Source organism: Schistocerca americana, chromosome 5, assembly GCF_021461395.2.
Source record: "Schistocerca americana isolate TAMUIC-IGC-003095 chromosome 5, iqSchAmer2.1, whole genome shotgun sequence".
NCBI classification, from domain to species: Eukaryota; Metazoa; Arthropoda; class Insecta; order Orthoptera; family Acrididae; genus Schistocerca; species Schistocerca americana.
The window spans coordinates 389746447-389765366 of record NC_060123.1 but is presented as its reverse complement, the minus strand read 5'-3'; the positions used below and the strand labels follow the sequence as shown (position 1 = coordinate 389765366).

The 18920-nt window shown below is 39.0% G+C and overlaps 1 protein-coding gene across 1 annotated transcript in view; it reads right to left on the bottom strand.

The window, feature by feature from the left end:
* Nucleotides 1–3869: 3869 nt before the first annotated feature.
* Nucleotides 3870–18920, bottom strand: part of LOC124616182 (probable 39S ribosomal protein L24, mitochondrial) — a 53618-nt gene continuing 38567 nt past the window's right edge. Inside the window, exons 4-5 of the mRNA XM_047144474.1 lie at nucleotides 8781–8917; nucleotides 3870–4500 (exon numbers count right to left, since the gene is read on the bottom strand). Coding sequence (XP_047000430.1) covers nucleotides 4364–4500; nucleotides 8781–8917 — 274 coding nt within the window. The 3' untranslated portion in view covers nucleotides 3870–4363. The remainder of the gene's footprint in view (nucleotides 4501–8780; nucleotides 8918–18920) is intronic.

The following is an 18920-nucleotide window of genomic DNA, read 5'->3' as shown; positions in this document are numbered from 1 at the left end:
GTGAAAACAAGACAATGTTCCCTATGGTTGGGAATAGCAGCAATATCAGTTCTGGATTGTACAGCAATTATGACAAATCTGTAGTAGTAGTCTGACAGAACAGTCATGCAAAGGAAAAGAAGTTAGTACCACATGGGAAAGAAAAGTTACACCATCGTCTTCACAATTCAGGTCACTCCTCCTCTGACATCACAGCTGCTACAGCCACATACTACCTACCAGACAATCAACAACCAACAGAACCCTCCCCCACCCCCTCCCTTTTTTCCTATCACAAACTGTCTTTTGAACATTATGGTATTCCTTAATCTGTGCAGCATTAAAAATCATGCACAATTAGCAGTAACCGATAAGTAACATGAAAGTTCTGTACAAAATCTTTTGTGTGTATTCTTTTTTTAAACATAATCTTACGACTGACAGTGATGCGACTTGATCAACTGGGTCTTGATTTCTTTTTGGTACTGCAACTATACGCTGTGTTGTTTTTGCTGTGACTGTTCAAAATGAACCAGAATTGTCGTACCAACATAACCACTTTATCACAGTTGTCAAATCAGATACTTTATTTACTCAAGTCCGCCTTCCGAACCTTACTCGTGCAACCTGCTAGCACCTACCGAAGTTTCCTTCTGTTTCCTCATATAGTCAACTCACTTTAGAGTCAAACTTCTAGGACTTGTAGAGGGGAGTGAGCACACAATATTTTGAATAGAACCAACATCCGGAGGAGTACCATTTCCATTCTATGACAATTTCAATTCAAATGTTCAACTTATCTGCTTCTGCTTGAGGAACTGAATTAGGCGTGACACAGTACAGTTAACAGGTAACATTTTGAAACAAAACATAACAAAATGTCTATTTATCACTTAAGCACATTTGTTTGTATTAAAACTTAAATAGTACACGTTTACATTATTCAAGAATAAAAAGAACCCAGCACACTGTAAGTACAGAACATAATGTCTAAGTGTTAAAACATATAAATGTGCTTAATTGATAGATGGATATTTGATTGTGTTTCCTTTTGAATTGTTACCTAATAATTGTACTGCATCATAGCTAATTTAATTTCTCAAGCAGAAGTGGTCGAGTTAAACACTTGAATTGAAATCATCATAGAATGGAAACAATACACGTCTGGATATGAGTTCCTACTTAAAATATTATGTACTCACTCTCCTCTACAGGTCCTAGATGTTTGTAATGGAAATTTCCAAATACCCTCTATAGTTTTACATGTCACCTCCCACCCACCACCAGCCACCAGCCACGCTCCTAGTGATATTAAGAGTATCTTATTCCTACAGTATTTTTTCCCCTAGTTAATAGGCCAGGTACAGCTAAGTTTTGGCGAAATTTGTCCTTGTATCCAAGAGTTACACTTACATGTCAACCTCTTCTGTCCCATTCCTATCCCCCCCCCTCCCCCCAATCTCTGCCTCTAGGAGGGCTAATGAGACGACTTCCTCCAATTGTCTCCAGTGTCAGCTGCAGACGATGCTCTACGCTTGCCTAACACTGATGTCCGGAAAGGCTCCTCTGAGCTAGTGTACCACCACTTTCCTCCACCACCCACACTGGTAACTTTCACTTCAGGTAAATCTTTGACCTCCACATCTTCCAGGAGCTGCACTTTTGTAACCATCACTACCAGTATTTGTTTCCATTTTGGCAAGGCAATATGTCCTGGCCACACTCCTGAAAACTCAGCTCACACAATGTGACATGTTTTGTGTCTTTAGCCACCATGCCTCAACAGAATTTGCATTACTGTTAAAGTTTCATATTCAGCACCAGCTACCACAGTTTCTTTCGCCCCAGCAAGCAAGATGACTTCTACTGCATCTCCTGCATGTCATTTTAGACCTGCGTTTTCCTAGATGATTCTCACACTTCTACGAAGTCTGATGTCAGATGCCTGGTTCATCCCTCTGGTATCAGTGCTGGATTACTAAGCATGCGAAGTGATCATTAGTTCATTGACATGATGAGCGAGTGCCAGAAGTACCACACGAACTATTTTACCAGTCTCGTGCCTGGCCGTTTTGGCACCGCTTTACGGCCAAGTGTGCCCAGACGCAAATTGTTTCCTGATCATGCTAACTCCATTCACCACAAGACAAGTCTTCTCTTTCGTCTTAATTTAGACACATATAGCAACTCAAATACCTCCCTTTTGTTTGCTTTGGTTAGATGCAAGGTACGAACACGCCAGTAAACTTCCCATCCAACCCTGAAGCAGCAGGTCCCATGCAGTGAGCTCAACTCAGTATTCTGTAGACTCTTCTTTGGCACTGTAAGATACTGAACATTGGTCCAGCAATACCTCCTGCAGTTGTGTTGGATATCTTAGATCAAGAGTATATTTTTCCAGATAGTATGTCATATATGTATCATATTTGATTGAAATTACTCCAGGTTCCACTAAATTCTCTTGCTAAAAATTCTGCAAATTCCAGTTTGCAGTGAATGTGATTTAACATTATGTGTACTGCGATACTTGGTGGCATCAATGGTTGGAGAATTTTTTAAACTTTTTGGAAAATCCTCATTTAATTTCCAAGTTTCAGTTAGTAGCAACACATTTTCTGTGCCTTTTCAGTCAATTAAGATAAGTTCTCAGCTTGTAGGAACTATTGTGACACCCATTTTTAACCATAAATACCTATGTTTCCCGTCGTAGCAACCACCCTAAGGTTAACAGGATTGATTTTGCTGTTGATTTCGTTATCATATGTATTTGGATAGTACACCAACCTTCCAATAGGGGGTAAGAAATTGTGAGCATTCTCGTGTTTCATTTTTTGTTCCAGTTAATTGTAAGTTTTTAGTGTACCAGGCTTTAGCAATTGTTTCGACGGAACTGCACCCTCCAATTTCTAATGTGTTTATCCTGTCTACTGTCCTATTTCCATATTTACATTTGGAAGCCTGCTACTTGCTGTAACAATTTTGGCTTCTTTTTTTTCAGTTTTGCTGATGATACTTTACTGGAATGGAACATTATTTCACAGACTTCATTAAGTTGATCATATTTGTTACAATTATCCCAAAAAGTCTTCTTATGCTATTAGTAACATCTTTAGCCAATTTGTGTTAAGCACAGATGGCTTCAAACTGAACAGTCTACTTAAATTGATCACGTCAGATGACCAAAGATCATGACTTTTACATCCGCATCATTTAACACGTTAATAATGTCAACTAAGGATTCCCTGAAACCCAGATTGATTTATGTATAAGTATTATACTTGTATAATAACTTGTAACAAACCAAATGTTTCACAGACAATCTGGGGCAAACACTCCACAGTGCAGATGAAACTCCATTGTATAGTCGAGAGCTACAGCCTTTGAATGTTCAGGAACTACATACACTGACAACAACTCTATGCCGAGAGTGACTCATTGTTGATACTTGCAGAATCTAGAAGCTTCATCTCCCTATGCGGCATATGATGTTGATGTTGCATTTCATAATTAAGTTTTAAGAACTTTCAAAAACTGCATGATGAGCTCGTTCTCAGAATTTTGTATGTGTTTGCCTATCTTATTTGTGTAATGCAACTATCTTTAACAAAACTGTGTTTTCCAATTTATGTTTCACATTTCAATTTCTAGACTCATCAGCATTGAGAATTTTATGAAATCTCTCAACTAGTATGGATACATTTCTAATACTTTTTAACTTTATGTTCTGTGAGGAATCTGTTAATGTGCTTTAATGTATATATTTCAGGCATCCAACAGAAATATGTGTGATAATAGTCTATTCCTGCTGCAGCCGTAAGTGATATAGATAACAGAAATGAAGTCAATGAGAAACATATTCATCACAGCTGGCACCATACAAAACATACATGTGGAAGATTAGTAGACATGTTATTGTCATGTATTCCTTTGTACCACCTAGACACATCTCTATCATTACCTAGAAAACCGGTCAGTTTTTACACAAGCAAAAAAAAATTACTCTTTTTAATTTTGTGGAGGTAAATACAATTATGTACATTACAACACACTTTATCGGGATGACTGACTAATCACAAACAATCTCACATACACTCATATCTGCGTTAAGGTTTTAGATATACAAAAGCTTATGTAGTGGAACACAAAACTGAACCACATCATCACAAAATTGATGCAGTGACTTAAATCAATAAAGCATGCTCATTATATTTTCTTTAGAAACTATTAACATATGTAGGTCTGTTTATGAAACAGTACATAACTCTGCACACTTAACAAAAATATTTTTTTAAAGCTAGGAGGAAAAATAAATAACATCTCTGATGTCCATAAGGAAGTCCTTTTGTTGTTAGTGTGTTCTGACCCTAATAACTATCTCAAAGGACTAGTACCAATATGTCTTTGCTGGAACCCTGTCTTCTTTTATACCCATTGAATCCATTATGTCCATTTCAAAAGTTTTTAGCTTTGGTTCAAATGTAATTTCTGCTACTTCATCTCTTCCTGTATCCTTCTCAGACTCTAAAACAAAAGACACGAAAACCTAGACACTTCTTAACAAATCAATTCTTGTACACAGTCAATCACTGCTGACCAAGGCATACACTAGTATTTCCTAACCACAATATTATTGCAACTGGCCTCCCATGGCCATTATCAGAAACACATCAGTGCATCGCATTTCAAATGATTTCAAGACAGTTGTCTATATATTATCCAGTAGTTCAGCTTGTCTTCATGAGATATCAATTCACTATAAGCCAACCGAAATGCCGCCACTCCCAGGTGAAATAATATTGTGGTTGACTAAAATCAACAACATCAACTTTAACATGCTCTTCACAATTTCATACTTGAAATAAAAGTCACAAATCTGTGAAAATACTGAAACTTGACAATCGAAACTGTCAATAAACCATCTAACAATTGTTTGACTACTTATCAATACCATACAAAGTATTGAGGGTCACGGTAACACAAATTTAATTCAATAGTCGATGGAATACATCGAGACTGTTTTCACAATGGAATGATAGGGCGAAAATGCAAGGAAGTGAAGAGTACATAGAAACTCTAAGAAGAAGATTAAAAAAGAGAGTTAATATTAGATAACTGAACAGAACACAACTAAATTAATTGCCATTGATAAAACTGAAGTTTGTACAAGATTAATAAATCAAAGCTGTTTGTATGCCTCTAAGACTCTGTAGCATGAAAAATTACTATCATAACAGCCCATACACAAAAAATATACACTGAAGCACTAAAGAAACTGGTACAGGCATGTGTAATCACATACAGAGATATATAAACAGGCAGAACGTGGCAGTGCGGTCGGCAACACTTATATAGGCAGTTGATAGACTGGTTAGTGCTGCTATAATGGCAGGTTATCAAGATTTATGTGAGTCTGAATGATGGAGTTATAGTTGGCGCACAGGTGATGGGACACAGCATCTCCGATATAACAATGAAGTGGGGATTTTCCCGTGCGACCATTTCATAAGTGTACTATGAATATCAGGAATCCGGTAATACACCATCAAATCTCGGATATTCCTGCAGCAAGACCAACGATAACTGAAGAGAATCATTCAACGTGACAGGAGTGCAACCCTTCCGCCAATTTCTGCAGATTTCAATGCTGGGCCATCAACAAGAGTCAGTGTGCGAACCATTCAAGAAAACATCAGCTATACGGGCTTTCGGAGACGAAGCCCCACTCATGTACCCTTGATGACTGCACGACACAAAGCTTTATGCCTTGCCTGGGCCTGTCAACACCGACATTGGGCTGTTGATGACTGGAAACATGTTGCCTGGTCAGACAAATCTCGTTTCAAATTGTATCGAGCAGATGGACGTGTATGGGTATGGAGACAACCTCATGAATCTATGGACCCTGCATGTCAGTAGGGGAATGTTCAAGCTGGTGGAAGCTCTGTAAAGATGTGGAGCGTGTGCAGCTGAAGTGATATGGGACCCCTGATATGTCTAGATATGACTGATAGGGGACTTGTTCGTAAGCATTCTGTTTGTTGCGACATCCCAAAAGTACAGAATTGCTGCAGAGTCATTCCAGAAACACTCTTCTGAATTTAAACACATCCGCTGGCCAGCATACTCTCCAGACATGAACATTATCGAGCATATCTATGATGCCTTTCAACGTGCTATTCAGAAGAGATCTCCACCCCCTCATACTCTCACGGATTCATGAACAGCCTTCAGGATTCATGGTGTCAATTCCCTCCTGCACTACTTTAGACATTAGTTGAGTCCATATTAGGTTGTGTTGCAGCACTTCTGCATGCTCTTGGGGGGCCTACATGACATTAGGCAGGTGTATCAGTTTCTTTGGCTCTTCAGTGTATGTCAACTATTATTACATCTAACTTGGCATCACACACACACACACACACACACACACACACACACACACACCCTGGGATAATCTGCTTGCTGCCTTACAAAGCAAAAGTGATTCCAAAAATCATTTTGAAGGTAATTAGGTCTTTGTCCCTATTATGCACATGCTAGTTAAAATTATCTGCAGAGACCTACACTGTAAAACAGTTGTTTCTACTTTTGCTTTTATATTTCAAAGCAATTACATGTTCAGTGAGAACTTTTTGGTTATCAATCTGAAATTTTGACTGACTGAGAACTGCTTGTGTGACAGAAAAAGACCTATTTTACATCAAATTAAAATAATTTTCAATAAGAAAAGGTCATAACAGACCTTTCTCTCCCTTTTCAGCACCATCTCCATTTCTTTGCATACATTTTTCCCACTGTTCTGCAAGTTTGAAAATGCCCTTATGGTAGAACTTCATTCCAGCTGCACAAAGACATTGAGGCCCTGCTTTCTGAACATCCTCAATCTCTTAGTGTTCATCGCCTATCACAACATTTGTCAAAAAATAATCACCTTCATTCTGATATCTCTGAACAAGATTCTGGCTGATGAGTCTTCGCTGAAGTTTGTGGTTTTCAGTCAATAAACATGGGGCCCAGCAGACACAAACTTTTTGATAACATGAGCTTTGATCATTTCTTGCACTGCACTTCGCCCTACTGCATGCCTAGCAGGACGTCATTCACTGCGACATGCCTGTCTAGTTTAATAAGCTCACCAACTCTTTCCATGGAGGTATTTTGCAGGCGACTGCTAGGGGGCTCATCTTTGATACTCATTTTCCCATTTGAAATGCTTCACCCACCTCCTAACACTGCTTACACCCATTCAGAATGTCCATATGCAAGCAGAAGTTTGAGCTGAATTTCAGCATTAGATTTTCCCTCTTTAACAAGGAATTCAATGACGGCACGTTTTCGAAACAAAATATCAATGTCCGTCATTTTGGAAGTACTGCCTGTGGTCACGAGATAGACGCTAATGATATCACAATACGGCAGCATGTGGTGGACAGTCCCTAGAACTAAGATCCTCTTAGGCACTTCTGTTACACTGTTGGAATTTGAATTTTAAGAGGGGTTGCTCATGACTTTCAGTATAACACTCATAATATAAGAAAATATAACTTATCACCATCATGATGTCTAATATCTAATCTGTTATCTGTCGTAGTGCTCTTCGGATCACATGGAACTCTGAATGAAACAGAGATAACTTTAAAAGAAAAATTATCACACTATCAAGGGTAATCATCACTTTTCATATGGGAGCACACAACTATAAAGTTGTGTCATTCATTTAAAATGCTATTTCTTAAACAACTGAAAATTAAATGGAAAGTAAAATTTGATACACTTCAGTTCAAAACTGTAAAATCAGTGTGCATTGCAAATCATTAAAAAAGCAACAGAACCTCGCAGTCATGTTGCATCATGGAAATAAAAACTTATGCTAAGAAGTTCTTGATTTTTATGTTTCACAGAAATAAAAAATAACTTTCTGGGTTGTATAAATGTCTTGGAAGAACTTGATTCAACCTCAATGCCACGTTTTAATGAACATTATGTATACTACAAAGACCTCCATTAACTGTCAGTTTCAGAAAATTCTGTTTTAAACTCTCACTTCTAATTATAAAGTTCCACTGTCAGTGGTCTCATTTAACATCAAATCCCAGTTTCAATGTACTAACCACAAAAGAGGACTCTATTATAGAACAAACATGGATGACTGGATCAGAGACTGAAATTGATTCCTTCTGCATACAAATCCAACTGTTCACCATTACTCTAGGCGAAACTGCCACCAGAAATGTAATGGTTCACTATCCTTCTCAGAGAAGAAGGAAGGAAGGAAGGAAGGATGGATGGATGGAGTCTAACTTGAGCTTTGAGGTGGTCAGATATAGAGCAAAAACTAAGACTGGACAAATACTGCAAAAGGCATGAGAAATGGTCTTGTTGACATTTGCCTCAAGTGATTCAAAGAAATTCATATTAGGATGGCTAGATTACTGTCATGTCTGTATGCAAACAGTCCTTCACTAGACAACAATCAATTAATTACCTTCTAGCACACTTTCATACACAAAGCTAAATCATTGATGTCATTCAATGGCGGAAAAAGCCTGAAAACATCCAACAGCTGTAGTATAGAATCAAAGAAAGTCCTGAACACTGGCTTGAAGTAATACGAAGGTCACTGCATAGTCATGCGTATCTTCTGCCCTGAACATCTCCCTGAACATAAAAAAAAACCACACACACTAAGGCAACAATGTGGCAGCAGAAGGGGAGATGCTTACAAGACCAGTGTGATGCACAGTAAGAAACCATTCAGAACCTGGAAGCTGAACAAATAATTTTCTAAGTCACATGCTTACCTTTGTAAGTGTTCTTTGTTTTATAATCATGAGTTTCTGCTGCCAATTTTGGAATGGGAATTATCCTTCCTGTCCTGACGGAAACTCTCACTTTATCTCCATCTTCCGTATAACGCCACTCCACAGCTGCTGGTTGTCTGAACACAGGTAATGCACATTAAATTGGTCAGATAAGTTCAACATTTTTGTTTCATATTTGAAATTAATTAAATACTACAGCTTGTAGTTTTCAAACATCACTTTTGCTTTTTTACTAAGAAAAACTTCCCTATCTAATTAATTTTTTAAAGTGACGTATTTCTAAATTTCAACAAATCCATGAGTCATTTATTTTGTATGGGTTTTGCCTTGTACAAGATTACCGAATAAGATTTTAACCAAATATATATTAAAAATAACATAGCAGTCATTGGGAACAACAGCAAATGCATGTTACATATCAACTAAATGTGCTGTTTTCTTAGCAATACCTCTCAAATTTCCATATTTAGTGACTATAGCACATGGTTATGACTTGCAACTATTTCAAAGAAAGAGCATGTATGAAAATGGCACACTAGTTGCAAAAATTATCAACTGAAAATCTGCAAAACTAATGCCTATCCTCAGAATTACTGAACATATCATATGTTGCTTCTACGTCAGGACGGTTTGTACATCATACTGGTACTAACAGAAGAAAACCATCAGACGATGCATTCAGTCCATGACTGACGCACAGAACAGCAAACCTACACCCGGCTCTCACAGCCCAATAAATTGGCTGTGCAGTGCACTGCATTGACACTAGCCGCTCTGTGCTGTATGACGATGTTGAAATTCTAGCACTGACGTCCTCATTCTGAGACTCAATGATGAAGGACACAGTGGAAATTCTTTAGCAAAGCCTTTAATTAATAGAGATAGCAGTTCCACTCTTGACAAAGTATGAAATCCAGCACTTTCTTTGACCAGCTCATAATGACATCCCTGCTGTGAAGATCCTAGTGATGCATCGATATCCCAGCACGTATCGAGCATCTAATGAAAGACTCAATTGTATGGAGTTCTTTGCAGTCAAAACAACATCTCAGCTTCTTGTGCATCTGTGGCTACATGTGCAAAGGCACAGTCCTTAGATTTAAAAAGACACAGGCAAGTACCGTACACTCATTCTATCAGCTCACTTGGAAATTGCTAAAAGGTACATGGCTGAAGTACTAGTCAAAGAAACAGAGTTTCTGTGACTGAACACTCGAAATTAAATTGTATGAATAACATTATGTAAGACCTTAACCTGCTGTTTAATTTACTCTTTACTGTGTGGTGGTTTCAGACAGAGACCGTTTTCCAGTCTCTACTGCACACGTCACAGATACGAGAAAATGACATTTGAAAATTGTAGTAAAATACACAAGCAATACCATGTCAAAAATATAACAATGCAGAGGTAGATGCATGAAGTATCTGTTACAGACAACTACCCAAAGATTACACAAAATATAACAGAAAAGAATTGCTTGCACGTCTAATATTACCGCAGTCTAATACATACAGTCATAGCACTCGCTGGTGAGAAAGTTGTTATCATTTGGCAGCTGGAGCAACACTAGCACTCCAAGCTCCAAGTGGTGAGAAAGCAGTCAGTTACATGCACGGAAAGGATAATATTTGTTTTTATTATTTTCTACTTAAGTAATGAAATAGTTGTAATATTTGTACATTCCACGGATTAATAAGCTACCAAGAGAGACAAATTATTGTGAAATACGTGTAAAAACAGCCGAATCACACTGATTACACAATGGAAAATCCAGGATGGAGTGTAACAATATTATGCAGTCTCAGGCAACTGAAACTACACTCACACTGTGGCTTCAGTTGCCTGGACTGCAGTCGTGTGTGTGTGTGTGTGTGTGTGTGTGTGTGTGTGTGTGTGTGTGTGCGGGGGCGCGCGCGCGTGCATATTGCTGACGAAGGCCTTAATGGACGAAAGCTTTAATTGTGAGAGCCTTTTTGTTGTGCCTACCTGTGACTCAGCATCTCCTCAATATGGCGAGTAGCAACTTTCCTTCTCATAATATTGTTACGAATCACACTGATTCAATGACATAGCCACAACTTTTGAATATGTCTATATTTTTAGCTTATTCTGCTGAAAGCAAGAGACTATAAACACTTTCATGCTCGCGTAGCACACATTTCTGTTGTTATCATCATTGGTACTTTCCATGACACTTACAAATTTTTTTTATGAAGTCCAATGATTTGACCTTTCTTACACTTCACTTGACTTTCTAATACACAAATATTTTTGTAAATATAATTACTTTTGCTTCAAAAGCGAATGTGTTGAAGATTTGTGGCTCTGATTCAGCACTGGGAGCCAAACGACAATGCTGCTGAGCTGTTGACCAAACCATGACTGTCAGTGCTGCTGATGTGATAGCAGCACAGGATGCCTCGATGGTTTCTAATAGCTTATTCAGTGTAGCTTGCTTCTGTTGATAAACTTCAGTTTTCAAGGTCCCCCATACGTAGAAGTCAAGAGGTGTAAGGTCTGGAGACTGTGGTGGGTACTCAGCAGCTACTCTTTGATCTATCCATCGTCCAGGTAGATTTTCATCCAAGTAGGCTTTGACATCTTTGTGGTACTGAGGAGGAGCACCACGTTGTTGTAAGTAAAATCTTTCATTTCCCAACACCTCATGGATGACAGGTAAAAATCAATGTTTGCAGAACATGGAAAACACAAATCACCAGTTACAGTAACTTCAAAGAAGAACGGGCCAATCAAACCACAGGATGAAAGATCACACCACACATTAGCACCCAGTAGATTAACATGTTTGACCACATGAACATGAAGTTTTTCAGGAGCCCAGTACATGCATTTGCGGTGGTTTACAGTACCATTCAGTTTGAATTGTTCCTCATCAGACCAGATAACCTTCCCTGCAAAACACTCATCCTCATGAAGCATGACTTCAAACCACTCACAGTCCTCCATCCTTCGATGTGGGTCATCCTTGTTCATACCATGCAGCAATCTTGGAACGTACACTTTCCACTTCCACCTTCCGGCCTTCAGAATTTGTTGTACACTTGATCAGCTTACCCTGCTTTCACGTGCACCTTACTTCACAGATTTTTTTTAAGGCGATCTAGTAAAATGTTCCAATACAGCAGCACTAGAAGCTGGATTTGATGTACTTTCTTATGCACATCCTGAACAGTACTGCCAACTTAAAATTTATCCCAAATACGATAAAATGTTATAAGTGTTGATGGCTGAGTTCTGTACACATTATGCCGTTGCCACTTGTACCTCCCATGTTTTTGTACCATTTCAATACAAACTTGCATTGCTGAAATAACAATCTTACTTCATTCTTTGCTGCAACGTCATCTGCTGGAAAATGTGCATCGAGATCTGTTCAGGCAAAAAAAGACTGCACTACCACGCAAAATTGCAATGAAATGTCATTTTGTTCCGAATATGTTACCTTTCAAAGAGTGTCTACATTTTTCTGAACCCCTCTGTGAGTAAACTGGAATATAAATGCAGCACTGACATAAGTTGGTATAAAAGGTCAGTTTTAAAATGTAGTTTTGAGTATTGTTCCTCTTATAATACAGTAAACTGAAGATATCCTGTGCTTTTAGACCAACCACATTGGTATCAGTCAGGAGACCTGAAATTCAGTCACCATCTAGAGCCACAATATCTTGCTTTGAGTGGATCCTAAATGACTTAGTAAAACATGGACAATTTTTAGCTATTTCCTAGACAGTATTGTCAACCAGATGTAATGCAGGTGGCTTTATATCTAACAGAAGGCTATATGTCTTGTTTCACCAGCAGAATCCATCAGATGGGTAATGGCAGCACACCAGTTCAACACAGGGGACTGGCCACATACGGACCTAGGGTCAGCCATATCCCTTCATGGTACACAGTGTGTAAAATATTTTGAGCACAATACCTGCTGATTCACAAACCTGCAATCAACAAGCCTACAGATATCACATGAATGCTGCATATAACTGCACCAAATGTAGTGTATCTGCTCCCAAAAACTTACACATAGTATGCGTCCTGAGGCTTTTAGTCTTAAGATTCCTCAGATGATGTTGACATTTAACGTTTTTGTCAAATATATCATCACCAAATCATTTTCCTTGAGGACAGTGTCTATTACAATCAGTGTTGATTGACTGTAAATACAAATTAGATGGTGAAAATGGATGCGTACTGTTTTCTTCAGAGAAAACAGAAACGTGTGCTCACCATTCACACCTCCAGCCAGTTGTTGATCAACTCTCTCTGCCGCACAGCAGTTGCGGACTTAGAGGAGCGAACTGTCACAAATTCATCCATGGCTGGACAAGCATGAACTAGCCAATACAATTGTTGTCACACTTAAAACATTCCCCTATGAAATGCAGCTATTCTGCTCAAACATGTTTGAGAGGCCTTCCACAAATAAATAAGCAAGCACAGTAGTAACCTGACAGGACGAATTGTACAAAAAAGATACATTTACAGAGCTGTTTGAAGGTATTATGCCTCCATGTGACAGTGTAACTTTCCTAACGACAGAAAAAGATACCTACCAGGTGATATCAATGTAGGGAAACTTGTTACATGGTCACTTCTATAGGGGTGTCCCTTGACTTCTCCGAGTTGAATTACAGTTTTGAACCTTTTAACATGATTTCCAACTTTTTTATATTTAACTAAACTGGTGAGCAAGTAAAAGGCATAACTGGTTAATATCTTACTGTTGATTATTTGAGCTCATTTTTTACCCTGATTTAACTAAAGAACTTGAGAGTGACCAAAATGTGTAAATAGCTAGTAATTCCTCTTTGTAGTATACTACTCACATCATACGGAATTTGCTATTTTCATTGCTTTTTCACTGCTGCTCTCTCCATTTGAAGAGTCCAGGGGAAAAACCTGTGAAGTCCAAAATTCCAAAAATTTCTGTTTTTTTTTCATAATTTAATAGACCAGCCAGTGTAGTTTTAGCTGGTTTTACAGAACTGGTCAAAAACCTGACGAGTCAAGAGATATACTGATATCTTGTAAGCATGTGCAGGCGAAAAACATTATAAGTCCATACAAAACAGGGGAATATTCTGACAAGTCCAGAGAATGCAACGATAAAATTTTATGGTTTAATGATTCGCAGCCCAAGAGGTCTGTTTTCACTAATTGTATCATTGTTTTATCAGTTGCCACAGTCATTTTTGTGTATAAGTTGACCATTGTTGTTAGTTTTGTGGAGTTTGTGAAGGAAGTTAGATCTAGCATCGTATTCTGTCAGTGTAAAATGTATAAAGAAGACAGTGACTCATCTAGTTGTGAAGAAAACTATAGAATGTCATCAAAGAAGCTGACAAAGAAAAGGAAGAAGTATGGTCGTGTTATAGATGCCTCTAAACGTTTAAGATTGCAGTCACATGAAACAGGAGAAACATGTAAGCGCAAAAACAATTTTTTTGATATTGTCAGTGATGAAAATAAAAGGAATATTATTAATAACACGAACCACTTTCAAAATCATGATGAAATAAACCTCTATTTAAGTGGTTTAATCACAGTGGTCCCTGTACAGTGCAGGCGTCCTAGAAGAGAGGAGCAGGAAGGAAAGTTTCGTGATGCATCATATAAATTCAGTGTTTGTATTACCATTAATGGAAGTGTCCAATAAATACATGTGTGCAAGCAAGCATTTATGTTGTTACATGGAATAAAGAAGGGCAAGGTAGATCACTTACTGAAGAAACTTAAATCTCGAGACCAACCTCTACGAGACAGCCGAGGGAAAAACAGATCCCGCCCACAGGCTTTGAAAGATAAAACACATGCAATAACAAAAGGGCACATTAAATCATTTAAAGGTCGCAACAGCCACTACAGTTTGACGACGTCAGAAAAAATTTACCTACCAGAGTCTTTGAATATTAAAAAAATGTTCCATATGTTCAAGGAGAAGTTTCAGAATCAGAACGTGTCGATGAAACATACCGCACTATATTCAATTCAGATTTCAATACAAGTTTTGGATATCCACGATCTGATACTTGGGGCTCCTGTGATGAGTATCGATCCAAGAAGAAAAATTTGGAGCAGGAACTGACTTTAACATCACCTATTGAAAATAAAGTAAGGCTTCATTACAAACTTTGATCCAATGAAATAGCCCATGAATTGAACCTCATAAAGCAAGAAGAGTTCCTACCTCGAATGTGATAAAAAGATTGGTATAACAGACCAAACTCAGGAATGTCAAATTCCAAAGGACTAGTGTCAGGTTTTTCAGAATTCACGCACACACCCTTCGCCTTTTGTCATCATTGATGTTGAGGAGCAACCAGAAATAATCAAATGCTGAACAGAGCATCTTGATAATACAGTATACAAGAAGAAACTCTGCTTCCAGTCCAGGCCAATAAGAGAATCGTAAGTCACACGACACCATGCAGCACTGGTTCGATATAGAGGAAGTACAATGGAGCATATGAGCAAGCTTCATATGAAGGTATTAGTAATTCTTTTGCAGCAATATGATTTGAAAGTTTTTTTTTTTTATTCATTGAAATAAGTATTTTTTTTAATATTACGAATATAGCTTTTTAAATCAGGGGATTCTTATTTTTTGCAGGTGATCTTAAAATATTTGCTGAGAAATACAGAGATTTACAAGACTTGAAAAGATTTTGCTGTGGTGAAGCGCAAGTGTAGTTTGATCGTCTTTTGCATTAATCCACCATCGAAAAGCACAGGACCTTTTATAGAAGATTATTAAATGATTATATGAGATAATTTGTTGTAACATGATTTTTATATCTTGTAGTTACCTGCAATATATTATGGACTTCACATATTTTTCCTCCGTACAACCTGCCATCGTAATACAAATGCATCATATTACTGTAAATTCTATTCAGATGTGTATAATTTCAGCAGTACTCTTTCTCTGAAAGATATATTAAGGTCTAAAACAAAAATGAAGAATATAACTCGAAAAACTAAAATTTCATTAGTCTTGAAACTTTAAATTTTGTCCCCTGAAAAAAAAAAATAAGAATTGTGACTTATCAGGTTTTTCCCCTGGACTCTTCATATGCTTTCAATAGGAGGGTGCGAGAACCAGTTTTCGGGTTTCTGTGTAGGTGAAGCTGGTGGAGTCCGTTCCGTAGGATTGACAAAGATCTTTGCCCTCTGGCTCACCAGTGAAGATCCCGCCAGGAAGGGATGGGGATGGGAAGGGTATCTGTCTCAGTAGTATGTCTCCTTCTCTCTCAGGTACTAACATTACATACCTTAGTGAAAAGCTCTAAGGTTTATAGCCGGGTAGCAGTGTTAAAATGCCACAATGTTTTGACCAGTGTCACACTCATCATCTTCTAGCAAAGTGTTGAAATATGTGGCTGCTGCGATATTTAAAATAGTGGAGTGCCCCCTTCCACTTGGCTACAGGCAGTCACATACCATCCAGCTGGTAGGGTGGGGACGGGGTGAGGCTGCAGTGGTGTGGGTGGTAGGTGTTCCGTTTACATCTCTGTGTGGGCATTCTGGCAGCAGCTTTCAAGTAGGATGGTGCTGGTCACACACTTATCATATTGCTGCTGTCCCAGTCACTGATTCTTTTGTCTGTCCCAGTCACATATGTCTGATGTGCTTCTTGCAGCATTTCTAAATATAGTGCTGTGTTTGCCAAATGTAATATTGGCCACATTTACAGGAAATTCAACATATTCATGGTACATTCATTTTAGTGGGTATTTCGCAGAGCCAAGACACACTTTCACATTTGACAATGGTCAGAAGATGGTTTTTGTGTTGGATTTTTCAAGTAGCCTTCCAATTTTGGCTGAGAGTGATCCCAGGTACAGAAGGAAAGTGAGACTCTTGTCTTCTTCTTCCTCTTCCAGTCTCCAACATCTTGTCTCTTCTCAAATGATGTACTAATCTGTGCATAACTATACCCATTTTTGCAGAAGTACCAGGGTGGTCAGCACTGTCTGCCGTTGTGCTGGATGGTGGCAGCTTGTTGCATGCAGGTATAGGTTGTGTGTGTCTTCTTCCTATATACTTAATGGACTAGAGCACTGTCTGCCTTCTTCCATATTAGCATCTCCAGGAAAGGGAGACAACCATTCTCCTCTATTTCCACAGTGAAAGTAATGTTATGATGAATGCTTTTAAGGTAGTCCACAAACTCATCCAGTGCCTGTCTGCCATGCTCCCATACCACAAAAGTATCATTAACATTGTAACATGGCAGAAGAAGTGCTTGGGTTTCTGATGAATGGTTTGAAGAGCCGCTTCCTCAAAGTGTTCCACGTAGATGGTTGTGGTCCCTGAAGCCACCGGGGATCCCACAGCCACCCATCCATCTGTTCGTAAGACTCTCAGTTGCACATGAAGTAAGTGGTTGTTAATGCATGTCCATTTGCAGCTTGAAATGTTGGGACAGCTGCACCAAGAATTCTTGCAGAGGTACTTTTGTAAATAGCAAAGGAAAATTGTAGCTCACAAGCAGGTCATCTCTTTGTAATTGCATATACTTTAGTATTTTCACAAAATTGGTTGAATTCTTATCATGATGTCTAGTGTTCCACTAGGGGTTTTAGAAGCGTTGCCAGATATTTGACCAGTCCATAGGTGTGTGAACTGATGGTGACGAGTATCCGCCACGGAGGCACCCCTTTCTTGTGAATTTTTAGCAGTTCATACAGGTATGATGTCGCTGGCACACCGGGATACAACCACTTCTTCAGTGCCTCTGGTACAACTAAATTCCTCAGCAGGGCCATGGTTTTCATGGTCATCAGTGAGGTTGAATCCTTCTTGAGCTTCCTGTAGGCCAGGTCCTGTAGCAGCAAGCCCACTTTATGATGGTAACTGTCAGTGCATATTAGCACCATTCCCTTTGTCTGCTGGAAGAACCACAGTGTCAGTTTCATATCTCACAGATCGGATAGCCTCCTGTTCTGCTGCTGCCAAGTTCACTTTCAGAAGCCAGGACTTGTCAATGACTCTGCAGGTTTCCTGCCAACCTCCTCTGCTTCCTCCTCTGGCAAGCCTCAGATTGCTTCTTCCAGACCACTAATAATGTCTCATTTTGGTATGATCCTTGGGACAGATGCAAAGTCCACTCCTTTCGCAAGAACCAAAATTGTCGCTGAATACAGGACTTCAACTGTTAAATTTACAATACCTCTGGTCTTATTCGCATCCTTGTTGGAAGGAGGGGTGTCTCTGCAGCCAATATTCAACATCATGAAGTCACACAATTACCTATTGGCCAAATGTCTGGCAACACTTGTAAAACTCCTTGCGGAACACTGTAACCACCATGTTAAGAACTCTGCTGATTTCATGAAAATACTTAAGGACATTCAATTATGAAGAGATGACCTAGTCATGAGTTTTGACATTACACAGCTATTAATGAAAGAATCTGCCCGACTTCTTGGTGCTGCTGTCTCAACTTTTCTAGCCACAAACAATTAAAATCTTTGAATGTGTACTGATGTCTCCCATAAGTCCAACCCCTCGTCCAAGTCGTGGGAGATGGGCAACGGCACAAAGTAGAGGACTGCCTATAGGGGCGATGTACAGCGGGGACTTCGTGTGCCCCAGGACCGCTACGGTAGCTGGGAAGGCCCTATGGGAACCCTGAAACATGACGGTTGACGGGGCTCTGGTGAAGCTGTGATAGGCCTAGCAAGCCAGTAGTGGATAAATCAACTGCTTTCAAAAAGGGAACATGCCTCAGATCACAGAACGGATTTAAAAGAAACCGACCAAGCAATGGAAAAGGATTACGAGATGGTTTACGACTGGGCACCTTAAACGTAAGGACTCTAACTGGGAAGTTAGAAGAAATTGTAGAAATGATGGAAAGGAGGAAATTGGACATCTTGGGACTTGCTGAGACTAGGTGGAGAGGAGTTGGTGAAAAACCACTAAGTAAAGGATGTAAACTGTACTGGATAGGGAATGAGAGGGGAAGAAATGGAGTGGCAATAGTGGTCAGAGAGGGTCTGCAGGAGGAGGTGGAAGATATCAATGATCGAATGATAAAAGCCAGAGTACGAGTGAAAGGAAAAAACATTGAAATCATCCAAGCATATGCCCCA